Source organism: Giraffa tippelskirchi, chromosome 4 (assembly GCF_054371585.1).
Source record: "Giraffa tippelskirchi isolate mGirTip1 chromosome 4, T2T-mGirTip1v1.2.pri, whole genome shotgun sequence".
Lineage (NCBI taxonomy): Eukaryota > Metazoa > Chordata > Mammalia > Artiodactyla > Giraffidae > Giraffa > Giraffa tippelskirchi.
This window is the reverse complement of record NC_137278.1, coordinates 135,944,602-135,962,695: the sequence shown is the minus strand read 5'-3', so window position 1 is coordinate 135,962,695 and position 18,094 is coordinate 135,944,602. Positions and strand designations below refer to the sequence as shown.

General features: G+C 38.4%; 1 protein-coding gene across 5 annotated transcripts in view; it reads left to right on the top strand.

Annotated features, from left to right (window-relative positions):
* ANO6 (anoctamin 6) overlaps nucleotides 1-18,094 on the top strand; it is a 226,014-nt gene that overhangs the window by 164,274 nt on the left and 43,646 nt on the right. For all 5 annotated transcript variants that reach the window (XM_081593569.1, XM_081593567.1, XM_081593568.1 and 2 more), the window contains 2 exons: nucleotides 8,207-8,312; nucleotides 12,671-12,731. In XM_081593569.1, the coding sequence (XP_081449695.1) occupies nucleotides 8,207-8,312; nucleotides 12,671-12,731 (167 nt within the window). The remainder of the gene's footprint in view (nucleotides 1-8,206; nucleotides 8,313-12,670; nucleotides 12,732-18,094) is intronic.

The following is an 18,094-nucleotide window of genomic DNA, read 5'->3' as shown; positions in this document are numbered from 1 at the left end:
AGCTACTGTGATAAAATCCCCTTATTAAATATTTTCTTGCTTTCCGTGGACTCTTTCACTTTCTTGATGTTGTCCTTTGAAACACAAAAGCTTTTAATTTTAATGAAGTCCAGTTTACCTGATAATTTTCTTTTGTTGTTTGTACTTTTACCATAATATCTTAAAAAGGATTGGTAATCCAAAGGCATGAAGATTTTCTCAGTGTTTATCTTCTAAAAGTTGTGTTTCATGTATATTATCATATGTGAAACAGAACACCATTCCAGGTTCAATGCATGAGACAAATGCTCAGCGCTGGGGCAATGGGATGACCCAGAGGGATGGGATGGGGAGGGAGGTGGGAGGGGGGTTCAGGATGGGGAACACATGTAAACCCATGGCTGATTCATGTCAATGTATGGCAAAAACCACTACAATATTGTAAAGTAATTAGCCCCCAACTAAAATAAATAAATTTATTAAAAAAAAAAAAAATAAAGTAAAAGTTGTGTTTCTTTTTTTTTTTTTCTAGTTTTAGGTCTATGATTTCATTTTTGTAAACAGTATAAAATAAAGATTCACCTTTCTTTCCAGGTGTATATTCAAGTGTTACAGCACCATTTTTGTAAACATAATCTTTCCCCATTAGCACCCTTGTCAAAAATTGTTATTGTCATTCAGTCACTAAGTCATGTCCGATTCTTTGCAGCCCCATGGACTGCAGCACACCAGGCTTCCTTGTCCTCCGCTATCCCCCAGAGTTTGCTCAAACTCATGTCCATTGAATCAGTGATGCTGTCTAACTGTCTCATCCTCTGCTTCCCGCTTCTCCTTTTGCCTTCAATCTTTCCCAGCATCAGAGTCTTTTCTAGTGAGTCAGCTATTCACATCAGGTGGCCAAAGTATTAATTACTAGTACAAAGTATTAATAAAGTGCAAAAATTTAATTGGCCATAAATATAAGAGCTTATTATGGACTGTCAGTTCTTTTCTATCAATACATACATATGTCTGTCTTTCATGCAAGTTCCACACTATATTGATTTTTATAGCTTTTTAGTAAGTTCAAGATTGCTTTGATTTTTCTGAGTACCTTGCATTTCTATAATTTTGGAATCAGCTTTCTCATTTCTGCAAAAAAGGCAGAATGGCATTGAATCTGTAGGTCACTTTGAGAGCTATTACCATCTTAACAATATTAAAGCTTCTAATTCACGAACATACAATAGCTTTCCATTTATTTAGGTTATCTTTAATTTCTATCAATATTTTGTATTTTTCAATATATATATTTCACACTTCTCTAATTTAATCTTAAGTATTTTATTATTTTTGATGCTACTATAAATGAAATTGTTTCCTTCATTTTATTTTTAGATTATTCATTAATGTATAGAAATATAATTACTTTTAATATATTGATTTGTCTTACAACCTTGATGAACTGGCTTAGTAATTCTAGTAGATTTTTGGTAAATTTCTCTGGATTTTAATGTACAATATCATGTCATCTGGAATAGAAATGGTTTTCCTTATTTCTTTCTAACCTGGAGATTTTTAATTTATTTTCCTTGCCTGGTTGCCCTGACTAGAACCTCTAGTACAATGTTGAACTTGGGAGGAATCTGTTCAGAGTTTCACCATTAAGTATAATCTTTGCCATGTGTGTTTTTTTCCCCATGGGTGTTCTTTATCAAGTTGAGGACATTCTCTTCTATTCTAGTTTTAAATCCATTATTCTATCAGTATGGCATATTATATAAATTGGTTTTTGTTCATTGAACAATCCTTGCATTCCTGAATACATCCCACTTGATTTGATTTACTGGATTTGATTTGCTAATATTTTGCTGAAGATTTTTGCATTTATATTCATGAGAAATAGTAGTCTGTAGTTTTTTTGTGATGCCTTAGTCTGGTTTTGGTGTTGGTGTAATACTGGGTTCATAGAATAAATTGAGATGTGTTTCTACCTCTATTTTTAGAAGAGTTTGTGAAGCATTGGTATCAGTTTTCTTTCAGTGGCTGATAGAATTCACCAGTGAAGCTATATTGGCCTTGACATTTCTTTGATTATTAATTCAGTCTCTTAACCCATTGTAGATCTATTCAGATTTCCTATTTCTTCTTGAGTCAACTTCAGTCATTTATGTTTTTTTAGGAATTTATCCATTTCACCTAGATTATTCCATTTGTTGGCATATAATTATTGACATATTGCTTTACCAACTATGCCAAAGCCTTTGACTGTGTGGATAACAATAAACTGTGGAAAATTCTGAAAGAGATGGGAATACCAGACCATTTGAGCTGTCTCTTGAGAAACCTGTATGCAGGTCAGGAAGCAACAGTTAGAACTGGACATGGAACAACAGACTGGTTCCAAATAGGAAAAGGAGTATGTCAAGGCTGTATATTGTCACCCTGCTTATTCAACTTATATGCATAGTACATCATGAGAAATGCTGGGCTGGAAGAAACACAAGCTGGAATCAAGATTGCTGGGAGAAATATCAATAACCTCAGATATGCAGATGACACCACCCTTATGGCAGAAAGTGAAGAAGAACTAAAGAGCCTCTTGATGAAGGTGAAAGAGGAGAGTGAAAAAGTTGGCTTAAAGCTCAATGTTTAGAAAACTAAGATCATGGCATCTGGTCCCATCACTTCATGGGAAATAGATGGGGAAACAGTGGAAACAGTGTCAGACTTTATTTTTTGGGGGTCCAAGATCACTGCTGATGGTGATTGCAGCCATGAAATTAAAAGAGGCTTACTTCTTGGAAGGAAGGTTATGGCCAACCTGGATAGCATATTTAAAAGCAGAGACATTACTTTGCCAACAAAAGTCCGTCTAGTCAAGGCTATGGTTTTTCCAGTGGTCATGTATGGATGTGAGAGTTGGACGGTGAAGAAAGCTGAGTGCTGCAGAATTGATGCTTTTGAACTGTGGTGTTGGAGAAGACTCTTGAGAGTCCCTTGGACTGCAAGGAGATCCAATCAATCCATCCTAAAGGAGATCAATCCTGGGTGTTCATTGGAAGGACTGATGTTGAAGCTGAAACTCCCATTCTTTGGCCACCTCATGCGAAGAGTTGACTCATTGGAAAAGACCCTAATGCTGGGTAGGATTGGGGGCAGGAGGAGAAGAGGACGACAGAGGATGAGATGGTTGGATGGCATCACTGACTTGATGGGCATGGGTTTGGGTAGACTCCGGGAGCTGGTGATGGACAGAGAGGCCTGGCGTGCTACAATTCATGGGGTCGCAAAGAGTCGGACACGACTGAGCGACTGAACTGAACTGAATTATTGACAGTAATCCCTTATATTCCTTCTTTATTTTTGTAATGTCTCTTTTCATTTCTGATTTTAGGAATTTAAATCTGCTTTTTTTCTTGAATAGTCTAGCTAAAAAGTTGTCAGTTTTATTGATCTTTTCAAAGAACCAACTGTTGATTTTTCTCTGTTGCTTATGTATTCTCTATTCCATTTATTTCTGCCTTTTGTCTTTTGATTGGAATATTTCTGATTAGGGCTTCCCTTGTGGCTCAGCTGGTAAAGAATCTGCCCGCAATGTGGGAGACCCTGGGTTGGGAAGATCCCCTGGAGAAGGGAAAGGCTACCCACTCCAGTATTCTGGCCTGGAGAATTCCATGGACTGTATAGTCCATGGGGTTGCAAAGAGTCGGACACAGCTGAGTGACTTTCACTTCACTTCACTTCACTTTCTGATTAAGTTGGAGTTTCATTGGAGTTACATCTGCCATTTTGCTACAGTAAGTCCCCTACATATGAACATTGAAATTGTGAGCTTTCAAAGATGCAAACATGTATTTGCATATCCAGTCATGTAAGTTAGTTAACATGTCTTTATACATTGTCATATGCATGCATTGTCTAGAAGTGATGGTGATTTTGTGTACTTTACAGTACTGTATGGAGTACAGTAGTACTGTATCTTTATCTGCTTACTCGATGCCAGCCCCTGTGTGCCAGCTGTTATACTGTACTACTGTAAGATTAAAAATGTTTTATCTTTATGTTTGTTTTTTATGTCTTATTTGTGTGAAAGTATTATAAACCAATTACAATATAGTAATATATAGCTGATTGTGTTATATGGTACCTGCACTTTGTTGCACTTAATATATATAAATATATATTATGTAAAAATGTATTTATAAATATTATATATGTTTTTTAACCTATGTGGTTACCTCTACCAGTGATCTTTAGTTTTTCAACTGAGTTTGACTTACTGCCTAGTGTACTTTGATTTAAGCCTGAAGGATTCTTCTTAATATTTCTTGTAGGGCAGGTCTGCTAGCAAAGGAGTCTTTCAGATTTTATTTTTGTAGGAGTGTCATAATTTCTCCTCTGTTTTTTGAAGAATAGTTTTGTAGCATATAGAACACTTGGTTGACAATCTTTTCCTTTTTAGCATTTTGACAATATCATCCAACTGCCTCTGGTTTCCATGGCTTCTGATTAGAAATCAACTGGTTATGTTACTGAAGAATCTTTTTATATGTGGAATGACTTTTCTCTTTCGACTATCAAAATTCTCTCTTTGTTCTTGACTTTTGATACACTGAGTCTGATGTGCTTATGTTTGGATTTCTCTAAGTTTATTCTACTTTGAGCCGGTTGAGCTTCTTGGATGTACAAATTAATTCTTTCATCAAATTTTGGAATTTCTTCAGCCATTATTTCTTCACATATTCTTTCTGCCTCTTTCTTTCCCTCATTCCTTCTGGCTCTCCTATTATGTGTATTTTTGATGGTGTCCCACTCATCTGTGAGGATACATTCATTTTTTGTCATTCCTTATTCTTTGTGATTCTTAGACTAGATAATCTCAATAGACCAATGTTAAGTTAGCTGACTTTTTCTTCATCCAGTTCATTCTGCAGAGGAACCTCTCTGGTGAATTTTTTGTTTTACTCTTTATATTTGTATCTCTGGAATTTCTAGTTGGTCTTCAAGTAATTTTTATCTGTTCATATGCTCTGAATGCTCAAACTACCGCACAATTGCACTCATCTCACATGCTAGTAAAGTAATGCTCAAAATTCTCTAAGCCAGGCTTCAGCAATATGTGAACCGTGAACTTCCAGATGTTCTAGCTGGTTTTAGAAAAGTCAGAGGAACCAGGGATCAAATTACCAACATCCACTGGATCATCGAAAAAGCAAGAGAGTTCCAGAAAAAACATCTATTTCTGCTTTATTGACTATGCCTAAGCCTTTGACTGTGTGCATCACAATAAACTGTGGACAATTCTGAAAGAGATGGGAATACCAGACCACCTGACCTGCCTCTTGAGAAACCTGTATGCCGGTCAGGAAGCAACAGTTAGAACTGGACATGGAACAACAGACTGGTTCCAAATAGGAAAAGGAGTATGTCAAGGCTGTATATTGTCACCCTGCTTATTTAACTTATATGCAGAGTACATCATGAGAAACGCTGGGCTGGAGGAAGCACAAACTGGAATCAAGATTGCCGGGAGAAATATCAATAACCTCAGATATGCAGATGACACCACCCTCATGGTAGAAAGTGAAGAAGAACTAAAGAGTCTCTTGATGAAAGTGAAAGATGAGAGTGAAAAAGTTGGCTTAAAGCTCAACATTCAGAAAACTAAGATCATGGCATCCGGTCCCTTCACTTCATGGCAAATAGATGGGGAAACAGTGGAAACAGTGTCAGACTTTATTTTCTGGGCTCCAAAATCACTGCAGATGGTGACTGCAGCCATGAAATTAAAAGATGCTTACTCCTTAGAAGAAAAGCTATGACCAAACTAGATAGCATATTTAAAAGCAGAGACGTTACTTTGCCAACAAAGGTCCGTCTAGTCAAAGATTTGTTTTTCCAGTAGTCATGTATGGATGTGAGAGTTGAATTATAGAGAAAGCTGAGTGCCGAAGAATTGATGCTTTTGAACTGTGGTGTTGGAGGAGACTCTTGAGGGTCCCTTGGACAGCAAGGAAATCCAGCCAGTCCATCCTAAAGGAAATCAGTCCTGAATATTCATTGGAGGGACTAATGCTGAAGCTGAAAGTCCAATACTTTGGCCACCTGATGTGAAGAACTAACTCATTTGAAAAGACCCTGATGCTGGGAAAGATTGAAGGCAGGAGGAGAAGGGGATGACAAGGATGAGATGGTTGGATGGCATCACCGACTCGGTGGACATGAGTTTGAGTAAGCTCCGGGAGTTGGTGATGGACAAGGAAGCCTGGCATGCCGCAGTCCATGGAGTCACAGAGTCGGACATGACTGAACGACTGATGTGGACTGAACTGAGGCTACCTTGATTGTGAGACTGTTAGTTTTAAAGGGCAATATGAACCTGAGGTTATGGGGATGGGGATAAGCAAAGTTAAAATGCCACAAAGCTCACTGTTTTATGGAAAAGATTTAGTTGTTTATTTTCAAATAAACACTTCTCGGACTATTGGAAACCTTTGTTTAGTTTCCGCAGTTCTGCAGAGGTTAATTTTGACAGATTTTATCAAGTTCTTTGCTTTGTGGAGGAGCATGTTTTCCAAGATCTTTACTCAGATATTCTTGAAGTGTTTCTCATGCCCAGTTATTTTTTACTGAGTTATTTGCAGGGCTAACTAATTCTGCAATTCCAATCCCATTCACATAGGAGTCCATCTGCATAGCTTCTCCTAGAGAGAGCAGTGTGTGATCTGTTGTTATTAATAGTTTGCTGGGTTTTTCTTATTAACTTGTTGGAGTTTTTAAAATACAAGAGTAGTCGTTTGTCATTCCTGTATGTTGCAAAACTTCTGCCAGTCTGTGGCTATTTTTTTGCCCCTGTCTTTGTAGTGCTTTAATGAGGTTCTTCCTTTTAAAAGATTTTGAATGTATTCATATTTTTCTTCATGATTTATGCTCTTTTGTTTTTCTTCGGTAGTATTATCCTTTACCCCAAGGTTATCTAGATACTCTTCTGTAAGTTGGTACTGTTGCAGTTTTATTTTCCACCTGGAATTGATTTATGTATGATAGGATTTAGGGGTTCACTTTCACCTTGTTCTGTATGGATATTCCACTGCAGCAGCCCTATTTATTCATACATCAGTTTTTACCTTACTGGTTTGCTGGGTTGATGCTGCCTGTTATACATCAGTTTTGGTGTATGCAGAGGTCTCTTGCTGAACTCTTTTTTTTTCTTTCTTGCTCAGTTTTTCTTAACTTAAAGGGCTTCCCAGGTGGTTCAGTGGTAAAGAATCTGCTTGCCAGTTCAGGAGATGTGGGTTTGATCCCTGGGTTGAGAAGAACCCCTGGAGAAGGAAATGGCAACCCACTCCAGTATTCTTGTCTGGAAAAATCTCATGAACAGAGGTTGGTGGGCTACAGTCTGTGGGGTCACAAGAGTCAGACAGGACTTAGTGACTAAACAACAACCCCAGTAGCACCTTGTTCTTTAGGAGATGTCTTGACTGTTCTGAGGCTTTGCTTTTCTATTAAATTTATAGCTCAAGTAAGGGAGAAATGACATCTTCAAGTATTGATTCTTCTAAATTATGAACATGATAATTTACCTATTTATATAGGTTCTTCACTCCTTTACAACAGTTTTTATCATTTTCTCCATATAAATTTTGTACATTTTGAATTAGATTTTTGTTCCTGGGCTCTTCATATTTTTAAGTTGTTGAAAAACAGTTATAAAAAATTAAAATTCTTAACTGTGGCAGGTCTTTAGAGACACAATTTCTTTTTTGTGACCCTACATATATATATTGTATATCGATTTTGTGTCCGGCAAACTTAACTAAACTCATTTATTCTCATAATTTATCTGCAAGTCTTACTGAGTTGTCCATATAAACAATTATGTAATTTATTAAGGATAGCAGTTTTTTTTCCTTGCATTCCCCCTGTCTTTGTTTGTTTGTTTTTTTAGTAACTATGTTGGCAGTGGTATCACATCCAGTGAAAAGAAGCAGTGATAGTGGGACATATTATCTTGTTTCTGATGTAAAGGAAATACTTTCAGCCTTTTACTATTAAGTATAATGTTTTTTATAGGTTTTATGCAGCAAGATTTTATCAGGTTAATGAAGTTCATTTCCACCCCTAGTTTTATAAGAATTTAAGTTTAGTTTTTTATCATGAATGGATGTTGGATCTTATCATTCTGGTAAAAAGTCTTGTTCATTAAATTTTTAAAAATTAAACTTTATTTTTCTCTTTTCTTTAGCAAAGAAGTTTGTGATCCTGATGTTGGCGGCCAGATCATAATGTGTCCTCAATGTGATAATGAGTGTCCATTCTGGTCACTCAATGTTACTTGCGAGTCCTCAAAGGTATTTTTTTCAAACATTTACAAGTAATGAAAGCTTTTTTTCCTTCTAATAATTTTAGTACAACACAGTGCTTAAATTTTTTTCCTCTTGAGGAATTTAGAAAGGTAATTTTCAGCTAAGCCTTCATTTTCAAAGATAGATATAAAATACATGTGTTATTCCTTGTTTATAAATAATACATTGAAATTAAAAGCCTTGTCAATAATCTCCTGAAAGGTCAGTGAAGAATTGTGGAATTGAAACTGCTTATTTCAAGTAATCAAAGCAGATATCTCAAACCTGGCTTATCTCATAAATACTATTTAATAGGTTTACTTTTATAAGTATTTTCCTTAATTCAAGTGAATGGAAACCTGAAATCTGTACTTGTCTTTCTACTTTGAAAATATGCTGAAACTCTCCTTGGATTTTTAAAGACTTTGCAGATCAGGTTTAGACTGTATTTATAAAAATGCATAAGAAAGCTTTTGTCTTCAAATGGTAACAGATATTCACTTTGTCTCTAAACATTCCCACCAAACACATCTAGTTCCCCTTACACATGCAGATAGATGGTCTTGAGCTATATGACTTCTTAAAATGCAGGAGGTTTAGCAGAAGCACTGAGACTGGAGGGAGCTTCCTGAAAGGCATGCCAGAAAGGCTAGACAGGAAGAAAGATGGTTGGCTTGCTTCAGAAGGTTTTCCTGACAACTTCTACCTTCATAGAATTCTTCCCTGTCTTGATCTCTCTGTCCCCTCATTCTGCTATGAAAATTTAGGAATATTTCTATGATCTGCTCCATGTAAATCTTACATTAACTGAATACACAGCTAATATAGTGATGCTACTTTATAGTTTAGACTTTGCAAACTTATACGCATACCTGTATTATCACTTGACACACAAAACAGTGCTGTGAGGCAAGCAGAACAGGTGTTACCTCTATTTTACAGATTAAAACACTGGATCTGAGGGATTAAATAATTTGCTCAACCACCCGCCTAGTAACAGGCAAGCCAGAAAATGACAACACACCTGCCTTCCTTGCTATTACCATGTTCCTCACTGGCTGACTGTAGGACCAGGCACTTCACTCTTGAATTGAACTCAGTTTGAAAAATTGCTCCACCACTTAATTAAGAGGATCGCAGGATATTGTCAGCACCTGTATTTTTATACTTTATGAGTTAAATTAGAGTTCATTGCCCACTCCCCTTCCGGAGAAGGCAATGGCACCCCACTCCAGTACTCTTGCCTGGAAAATCCCATGGATAGAGGAGCCTGGTAGGCTGCAGTCCATGGGGTCGCAAAGAGTTGGACACGACTGAGCAACTTCACTTTCATTTTTCACTTTCATGCATTGGAGAAGGAAATGGCAACCCACTCCAGTGTTCTTGCCTGGAGAATCCCAGGGATGAGGGTCCTGGTGGGCTGCCATCTATGGGGTCGCACAGAGTCAGACACGACTGAAGCAACTTAGCAGCAGCAGCAGCAGCCCACTTCCCTTCAACCAACACAAGTTCTAGACTATAAATACCCATCATAGATCACTCAAAGTGAAAGACTTGGAGGCAGTAAGAGAGAAGCTGCCTTCCAGTACTGTTGACTCATAAAGGTCCTTAGTTAGTGTGTATCCCTAGGCCACAGGATTTAAGGCAAGTGCGAGGGATAACACCAGAGGCAAACTGTACTCCACAAAGTACAAATGGAAATTACATTTTCCTTAAGAAATTTTCACACTCTCATGTTTTGGGGTGGAGGAGGAAATGGCAACCCACTCCAGTATTCTTGCCTGGAAAATCCCAGGGACAGGGGTGCCTGGTGGGCTGCTGTCTAGGGGGTCGCACAGAGTTGGACACGACTGAAGCTACTTAGCAGCAGCATGTTTTGGGGGGAAAAAGTGAATCATTCTCTTCCAGCTTCAAAAAAAATCCTTTGAGTCTTTTCAGAGTGATTTACAAAGGGAGGGAAGCATATAAAAGAATATAAGTAAAAGAATGAAATGAAAAAATAAGGTAAAAAAGGAAAAAAGAGAAGCACCTTTCCTGTTTGTTGGTTAATTCAGTCATTTCTTCATTTATACATTTTATAGTCATTTCTTTCCTTTTGGAAAGCAATGGAATATTCACTAGTTGACATGTATGCAAGAATTATTAACAAATTAGAAATAGATAATCAGGATCAAAGAAATGAAGAAACAGTTATGGAAGTAATCAGGATTGATACTGGTTTTGTGACTGAGCATTAAATAAAATTCTTAGCTTTTTAGCGGGCAAGATAAAGAGGAAATATGGTTAACTTATAGTATTTAGGTCTTTGAAATGCATTGTTATATAATTTTGATTTTGTTCCTTTGCAGGAAGAAAGCATAGCAAATTGTCCCTTTTCTAGATTCTAACTTTTCTAGATTTCTATCCTCCACTTAAAATCATCATGCCCGCATGTACAGCTCTCTCTGCTTTCCTGCTCCACATGACTAAAGCAATATGCTGACTTGGGGCCACTGTTAACACAGCCAGCTCTCCCTCTCTGCCATCCTGCCAAGCAAGCTAAGCTAAGCTTCTTACCAAGAAAACTCTTTGCTTATCTTCCCCCTTATTTCCTGCTTCCATGCTGTTTCTGGGGCATGTAGAGCAGAGAGGCAAACCATCTTATACTTTCAGTTCCTTGATTCTTACCTATATGGCAAAAATGGTAACTTCCTCCAAGCCACCTAACTCTCTCTCATAGGAGTGGAAGGCACATCTCTTGTCTTGAGCTCAGCAGCTGTGGTGAACTTGGCATTAGCAGTAAACTTGCCTTTTCTTGCTGCTCCTTTCTCTCTCCTTTCCCTCCCACTCCTCTGGTATTGACAGATGTGCTTCCAGTGGCTTTTTCTCAGCATCATAGGATTTTCTCTTTCTGGAGTGGGAGGGTAGAGGCATCATGGCAAATAGGGAGGTATCACATAGAGAGAGGTTTGCACTGATTCCTAGAAGAGAAGTAACACTGGACAGAATCTTCAATAATATTATAACACACAGAACTGTATTTCATAGGACTTTTCCTATAGTAATTTTTCAATAAAGGATAAGACATGACATTAAAAGAGAGCTTGGAAAAGATGGTTCAAGAGAGTCAAAGCTAAAAGATTTGAAATCTGTGTTCTGTGTAATCCCAGGACTAGAGTAGGTGGGGAGCACTGTTCCCCAGATTGATCACTCATTTATTAATTCTGTCTTCCTTGAGCTGGATTTTTGAGAGGGATAATTGAATGACAGTTTGGGACTATTCTTTCTTCTCAGGATATATATGTGTGATTGAGGGGCATCTACATGTACATGATTTGGGAAGGGATATATAAGAAGATGGGTAGGTATTATTTTACAAAAATAGCGTAACATATTTTGTTTAGATGAAAGTTTATTCATTTTGCATCAGTATAAGGGCAACCCAGAAAGAACCTTTAAAAAGTCAAGTTTATTACTTAGAAGCAGCTTTGAATTTCCTTTAGCACTGAAAAGTTTGCTTTTTATTTATTTACTTTTAGCCTATAGCTTCCTTTCCTAGCCTGTCTTCTTTACTTTTCGTAAGATCTTTCATAAAGTTGATATTGTGTTTGCCACTTTTTCCACTAACTTTATAGACCTTTTTAGGAGATATAAAAATGCTCACTGATGAAAAATTGGTAGCTAATTGGAAAACTTTTCAGGAATTAATAGAGGGAGACAATTAGCAAAAATTTGAAAGTTAGTAAGTTAGTAAACAGAGTATGTAGTGTATTCATTCATGATCATTGTACCCTTTGTAATGTCAGCAAAAGCACTTTTGCATCTTTATCCTGATGAAAGCTTCTGTCAGCCATGGTAGAAAAGTCATCACTGGATTTGAGGAAAACGAGCTCTGGAGGAGAGCCATCTCAAAATAAACCCGTTTTGTGCTTCTCTTAACAAGAAAACCAGGAATTCGGGAACTTGCCCTCTGACCAGGGTGGGATAATAAGATGCAAATCATAAATCTCAAAGTTGTTTGCAGTTCATTGTACTCTCAGGGCCATTCTGTTTCCTCGAGTTCACTATGATAGTCCATAAAAAGAGGCTGTTATTCAAAAGTATGTTAGAGGCTTTCAACAAAATGGCATCTTAGCAGCTGTGCTTATTTCTTTATCAAGACACAGAAAGATTCCTTTGGAAAATGTAGTCTGGTAAAGGCTGTGTGCTTTCAGGAGAATGAGAAATCTCATTTGTAAGTATGTAGTAGATATGGTGATTGTCAAACTAGGTAACAGATTTAAAAGAAATTTCCAGACTGTAAGATATACAAAGCAGTGCATATTTGATGAATTCTAGTAGGTGAAGAACATAATTCATATAAATGTCATTATTGTATTTTACAGAAATTGTGCATCTTTGACAGTTTTGGAACCCTAGTCTTTGCAGTATTTATGGGGGTGTGGGGTAAGTTATATGCATTTTTTTCAGTTTCCTTTTGCCTCTTAACTGAAAACAAACAAAAACCCTAAAATCATATAAGTACTGAACTTAATATCTTTATACAGTTTTATATATATAGACTATGAAAGCAACCCACTTTTAGTCTCTTGGATTGCCCAAGCTTCAGCTCTCTGGGAACTCCACATTTATAATTCTTAAGGCCATTGTATCAACTACTGCATTAAAAAACTACCTCAAAATGTAGGGGCTTAAAACACACATGTATTATTTCTCATGATTCTCTGTGTCCAGTGGGAAATTCGCCAGGCAGGCTTGGTGTACGGGGCTCAACTGGGCCACCTCGTGTTGGTCTGCATGATTGCTCATCCTCCCAAGAGCTGGACCAGCATTCCTCACATGGCAGTTCAGGGGTCCAAAGAGAAGCAAGAAAGGAAAAGTACACATCAGGCATTCCTTAAGCCTGCATTTGCATCTAGTTTGCAAATGTTCCATCAACCAAAGCACGTCATGGTCAACCCAACAACAATGTGTAGAGATGGGAGGACAGCTCAAGGACTTAGATAATACAGGGAGGCATGGTTCACCGGCAGCTATTGTTGTAATAGCATCCCTAGCTGTGATCCAACCTAATTTTCTTGGGGTTGGGGTTCAGGAAAAGCAGCAACATGGGGATTCCAGGTAAGCTTTCTTGTTTATATACTTCTGTATGAGTGACTAGTTAATAAATACATGCTACTGCTCTTATCATAATAACATTCTGTTTAGTAAATAGGACAGATGTGATCCTTAAGAATATAATTTCTATATAGAAGCTTTGACACTATATATTATTTATCTTGAAGAGCATCATTAATGTAATGAGGCAATTATCATTTTATACAGACTTTTACCTGTTTAATTGATGTAAATGTTCTACCATATGAGGAAAAAAATGTTCATTTTCAAAGATAAATGCATTTCCAATTTCATTGTGTGAGTCTGGGGTAAAACAGTTCAGGGTGTAGATAGGTGGGGGAGGAAACAGAAGTAAGTCTCTTATTTTGGAGAAGACAGCCTGTCAACACATGCTACTCACGCACAGATACCATTGTTTATAGGTGTCCCTGGCTATATTTCTCTTTTGCAGTGGTTGTGCCTATGAAGGGTCCCCAAATGAATCACAAAACAGACAGGCCGATTACTTTGGACACTTTTAAGAGATATTAGTTGCCACTCCTGCATAAAGTAAACTATAAGATAGCCAAATGTACCTAATAAGTCACATTGCTATTCAGACATTTAGCATGTTTTGGCTGGAGACCAAACAGTAGTTAATATTTGCCACACGGAAGAATAAAGATCAAGTTCATATATTAAGATTCTCTGTACTCCTTCACTGTGAAATACACCTTTCATTTTTTTAATCCTGGTAAGAGGGGTGCTGAACATGTGGGCAAGGGCAGTTCTAACTAAATTGCCCAAACCTCAGTCTCAACACTAATTCATAATCTATAAAATTCAAACACATCTATTGAACTCTGTATGTTAATAGATGCTGATAGCCCTAATTAAAAGAGACTTCTAAAATGAAGTAAAAATTACTAACTTTGACAAGAAAGAAAAACTTCAAATTTCCTAACCAGCTCTGCTTTCTGTGATCATTAAACTATACCATGTTTATAGAAGTGACAGGCATATTGAGCTGCTGATTTTATTTCATCAGATTTTAGAATGCAGAAAACATTTCAGCCCTGCTCATGGCACCATATGTGTATCTTTAAGGATATGTGTGTGTATGATGAAGTTTTTATTTTAAATGCCTTATTGCTTTTCTTGTCACCTCTGCCTGATGAGAAAGAACTACTGCTGGGAACCTCATTACAGAAAGCCTGCAATTGCAAAACTGAAGTTTTTCATATCACCATCATCATATTCCTATAGCATCTCTTGGGCCTAGATGTATGTTGCAGAGTATTTTTCTTCTCCCTGGAAACTATAAAAGTTGAAAGTAGAAAACCTTGTATAATAAATTTTGTATAAATCATGTACTTCTTTGAAAAATATCCCCCCTTTTAGGCCAAGCCAGTCCATCTGCTCCTACTGACTCCTAGAGTGCTAAACACCAACTACTCCCAGTGGAAGTAGAGGTTCTGAAAGCCTTCTCTCCTCCCCATTCCTTGTCGTTTCTTACCTACTTCTCTCTGATGCTCCCCACCAGCCTCTTGGCTGCATGACTGCCATTTTTAGTTTTCACCTTTGAGTTCTAGGGTGGGCCTAGTGATTTCTAGAAAAACTCAGACACCTAGCTCATAAGAAGGGGGATTTCAGGAAGCCATCACCCTAACTAGCTGCACTTGGAGATCAGAAAATGACTATTTCAACTGTTCGTTTCAGGTCTCTGCTTCTGTGGCTGCGTGCACACTAGCAAAATGATGCAACTCCTGTAACCACCTCTGTCTCCATTCAGCTGCATTTGTGATGTCAGTGACACACAGGTGCATCTGATGGGCATTTTAAAAACCACATCTGGAATCCTAGCTGCAGGAGAGCCTGAGAGATGTATCTTTTTTTGGAATTACGATTTTTAAAATTTATTCAAATATAATTGATTTACAACATTGTGTTAATTTCTGCTGTACAGCACAGTTATTTAATTATACATATATAGGAATTTTTCATATTTTTCCATTATGGTTTATCACAGTATATTGAATATAGTTACCTGTACAATACAGTATGATCTTGTTATTTATCCTGAGGAATTTATCTTCAGCCTTGTAGTCTTTCAGTTAGGAAGTAGGAATCTAGGCTAAGTAAACTCATCTGCCTTTGTGAGTGATTACAGAAGTCTGAATAGTTTCAAGACCCAGTAAAACCCGCCAGGCCTTTAGCAGCAAACTGTTAAAGCAACCAGAACGATCCCAGCTGCAGAGTGTGCCTTGTCCTTAGACATTGCTGGATATAACCACCAACACTGTGTATTGGAATCTTCCATCAGATGCATATTTTCTTTAGCTGTATAATATCCTGGTTAAGAGGACCAGCTGGTTTTGGTTCCCGTGGTCCTAGGCAGCCTTCTGTCTTGGCTTATTCTATGGTCATTTAAGGGTCCTGTCTCTCTCAGTCAGCTAGAGCTACCTAGTATATGGTTTGCCAGAGAATGTAAGTGCCGTGCTCCCCTCTGGAGTCCAACCAGTTGTTTTATTGCAGGAAGAGAGAGTACAAAAGATACAGAACAGGAAGTTCCTGTCTGGCATCATGCATAGTCACCCCAGGTCCCCGTGCTCTCACTCTGGGACATGCAGCACTGTGAGCAAGCAGCCATGTGGCCCAGGAGACTCCAAACATGGAGTGGTTATACCGGGCTATGGGGTCTGTCATGGACCCTGCTGAGTTCTCAGCTCTATGAAAGGAGGAACTAAGAAACTCCCACCCATTCCTGCAGCCCTCCAAGGTTTCGAGGATTTGCTACCCACTCATTATTTTTCATCAGGCCATTTCTGGCTTGCACAGCAGTCCTATCCCTTCCCACTCAGAATGCCTCAACTTCAGGATTTGGTAAAAACATCCATTTTATGTTCAAGTTCAGGGAGGAAGGGGAAGGGTATCCACTGTCCTTTCCTTATAGCAACTGATTAAATTGCTTCTCTTGCTTTTTGTGAGAAGAAAAGTTTTCTTTTCATAACTCATCTCCTGCTAATACTGTTTCTAGATTGTTACTGAGCAAACGAATGGCTGTTATGCTCCCATTCTAAAGATGAGGAAAATGACACTCAGGCAGATGTGGCAAATTACCAGAGGCCCCAAAGACAAAAATGACAATCACAGAATAAGAGCTCTGTAGGTACTTTGGTTGTCGTCAACCCTTAAATCAGTGACAAAATGCAGGGAATAGTAATAAAGTTGTAACAGACTTTTAGAAGGATGCAGAAGTATTTACTTGATATAATTGCACTATCTTACCTGGCGATCTGAGAAATGGGCTAGAAAATAATGGTTCTACAACCTTGGTCCTACCTCACCTATGCAGGTACGGACCCTTCTTTCTGGATCAGGAGTAACAAAGCCCAGCCTTACGAGATCAGTCCTGTTCATCCACCTGCCTGTAGGTGCCAAAATACACAAGGACTTTCATGTCCTGAATCACAAATTTCTTTCAAATAGTTATGTTTGAAGATATAAATTCGTGAAAGTAAGCTGCTCTTTCAAATGACATGAAAAGTAATTTTCTTTACTTAGCAGAGGAAGAAAATAAGAATTTTCTTCATTGAAAATCAATAAAAATTTCAAAAATAGCTGTGTTTCTCATATTTCAATTAAAGTGACAAAATTTAGAGAGATTCCATAAACACAAGGAAAGTATCCAAAGTGGCTTTAGAGAGCTTTATCCAGGCTAGCCTTATAAGGAGGCTATTAAAGGAAAGATACCATCTTCTCACCCACAGTCCCTTTCTTGAGGTTGGAAAGGGCCAGCATGTCCCCTGGTGAATGGTCCTGGGTCAAGTGAACCATGGGACAGGATGGTACATGTGATATTTTCTCAATCTCTCTCTTCTGAATAACTCCCAGCACTCAAAGGGCCAGAGCCACCAAAACCTCACCCATCAACAGTTACATCCTCCTCTCAGCTCCTCCATGCCCTCAAGATGGGCAGAGCAGAGAGTGGTAGACAGTGGATGGTCAGGCATAGCAGGGAAGGGCATGTAGAAGGAGAAAGGCCTGTCCTGAAAGCAGGAGCCACTCTGGGGACTGGTTGAAATCTTTCTAGCTTTCCAACCACATAGGAGATGATTAGTGGCCTCCCCCACTAACTTTGTGCTCTTTGCCTCCATTGACAGCAGCATCTGTGGCAAAAAGCCAGCTGCCACCCATATATGCTTGTGAACATCAGGTAATCACAGCAGTGGCATCATGAGGGTTAGTGTACCCACAGAGGCAGTGTTGGAACAGAGGGCAGTTACTAGCTTTATGTCCTGGAGGAGGAGACTCAGACACTGGGCAGGCAAGCAGTGATGACGTCTCAGCGGAGTGGGTGCAGGAACAGAGCCAAAAGGAGGCGGGTTACGGAGCAGGCAGCTTGGGCAGTTAGGCTTAGTTGTAAGAAGGGCTTGGGCTCTGAAGCCAAGCATGCCTTGCTTCGATACCTGACTCCTTATTACAGGCAAGTATTTGAAGTTTTCTGTGCCTCTGATATCCAAAATGGGGATGGTAATAGCAATTACCTCAGAGAGTCATGAGGGTCTTTATAAATGTATGTCATTTAGCTCAGGACAGCCTGTAAGCTGGTTTCTATTTCCCCCATTTTCCATAGAGGGAAGCAGGGGCTCAGGCTGTGGAAGCATTGTAACCAGTAGTCAAACATCTAGTGATTGTCACAACCAGAATTC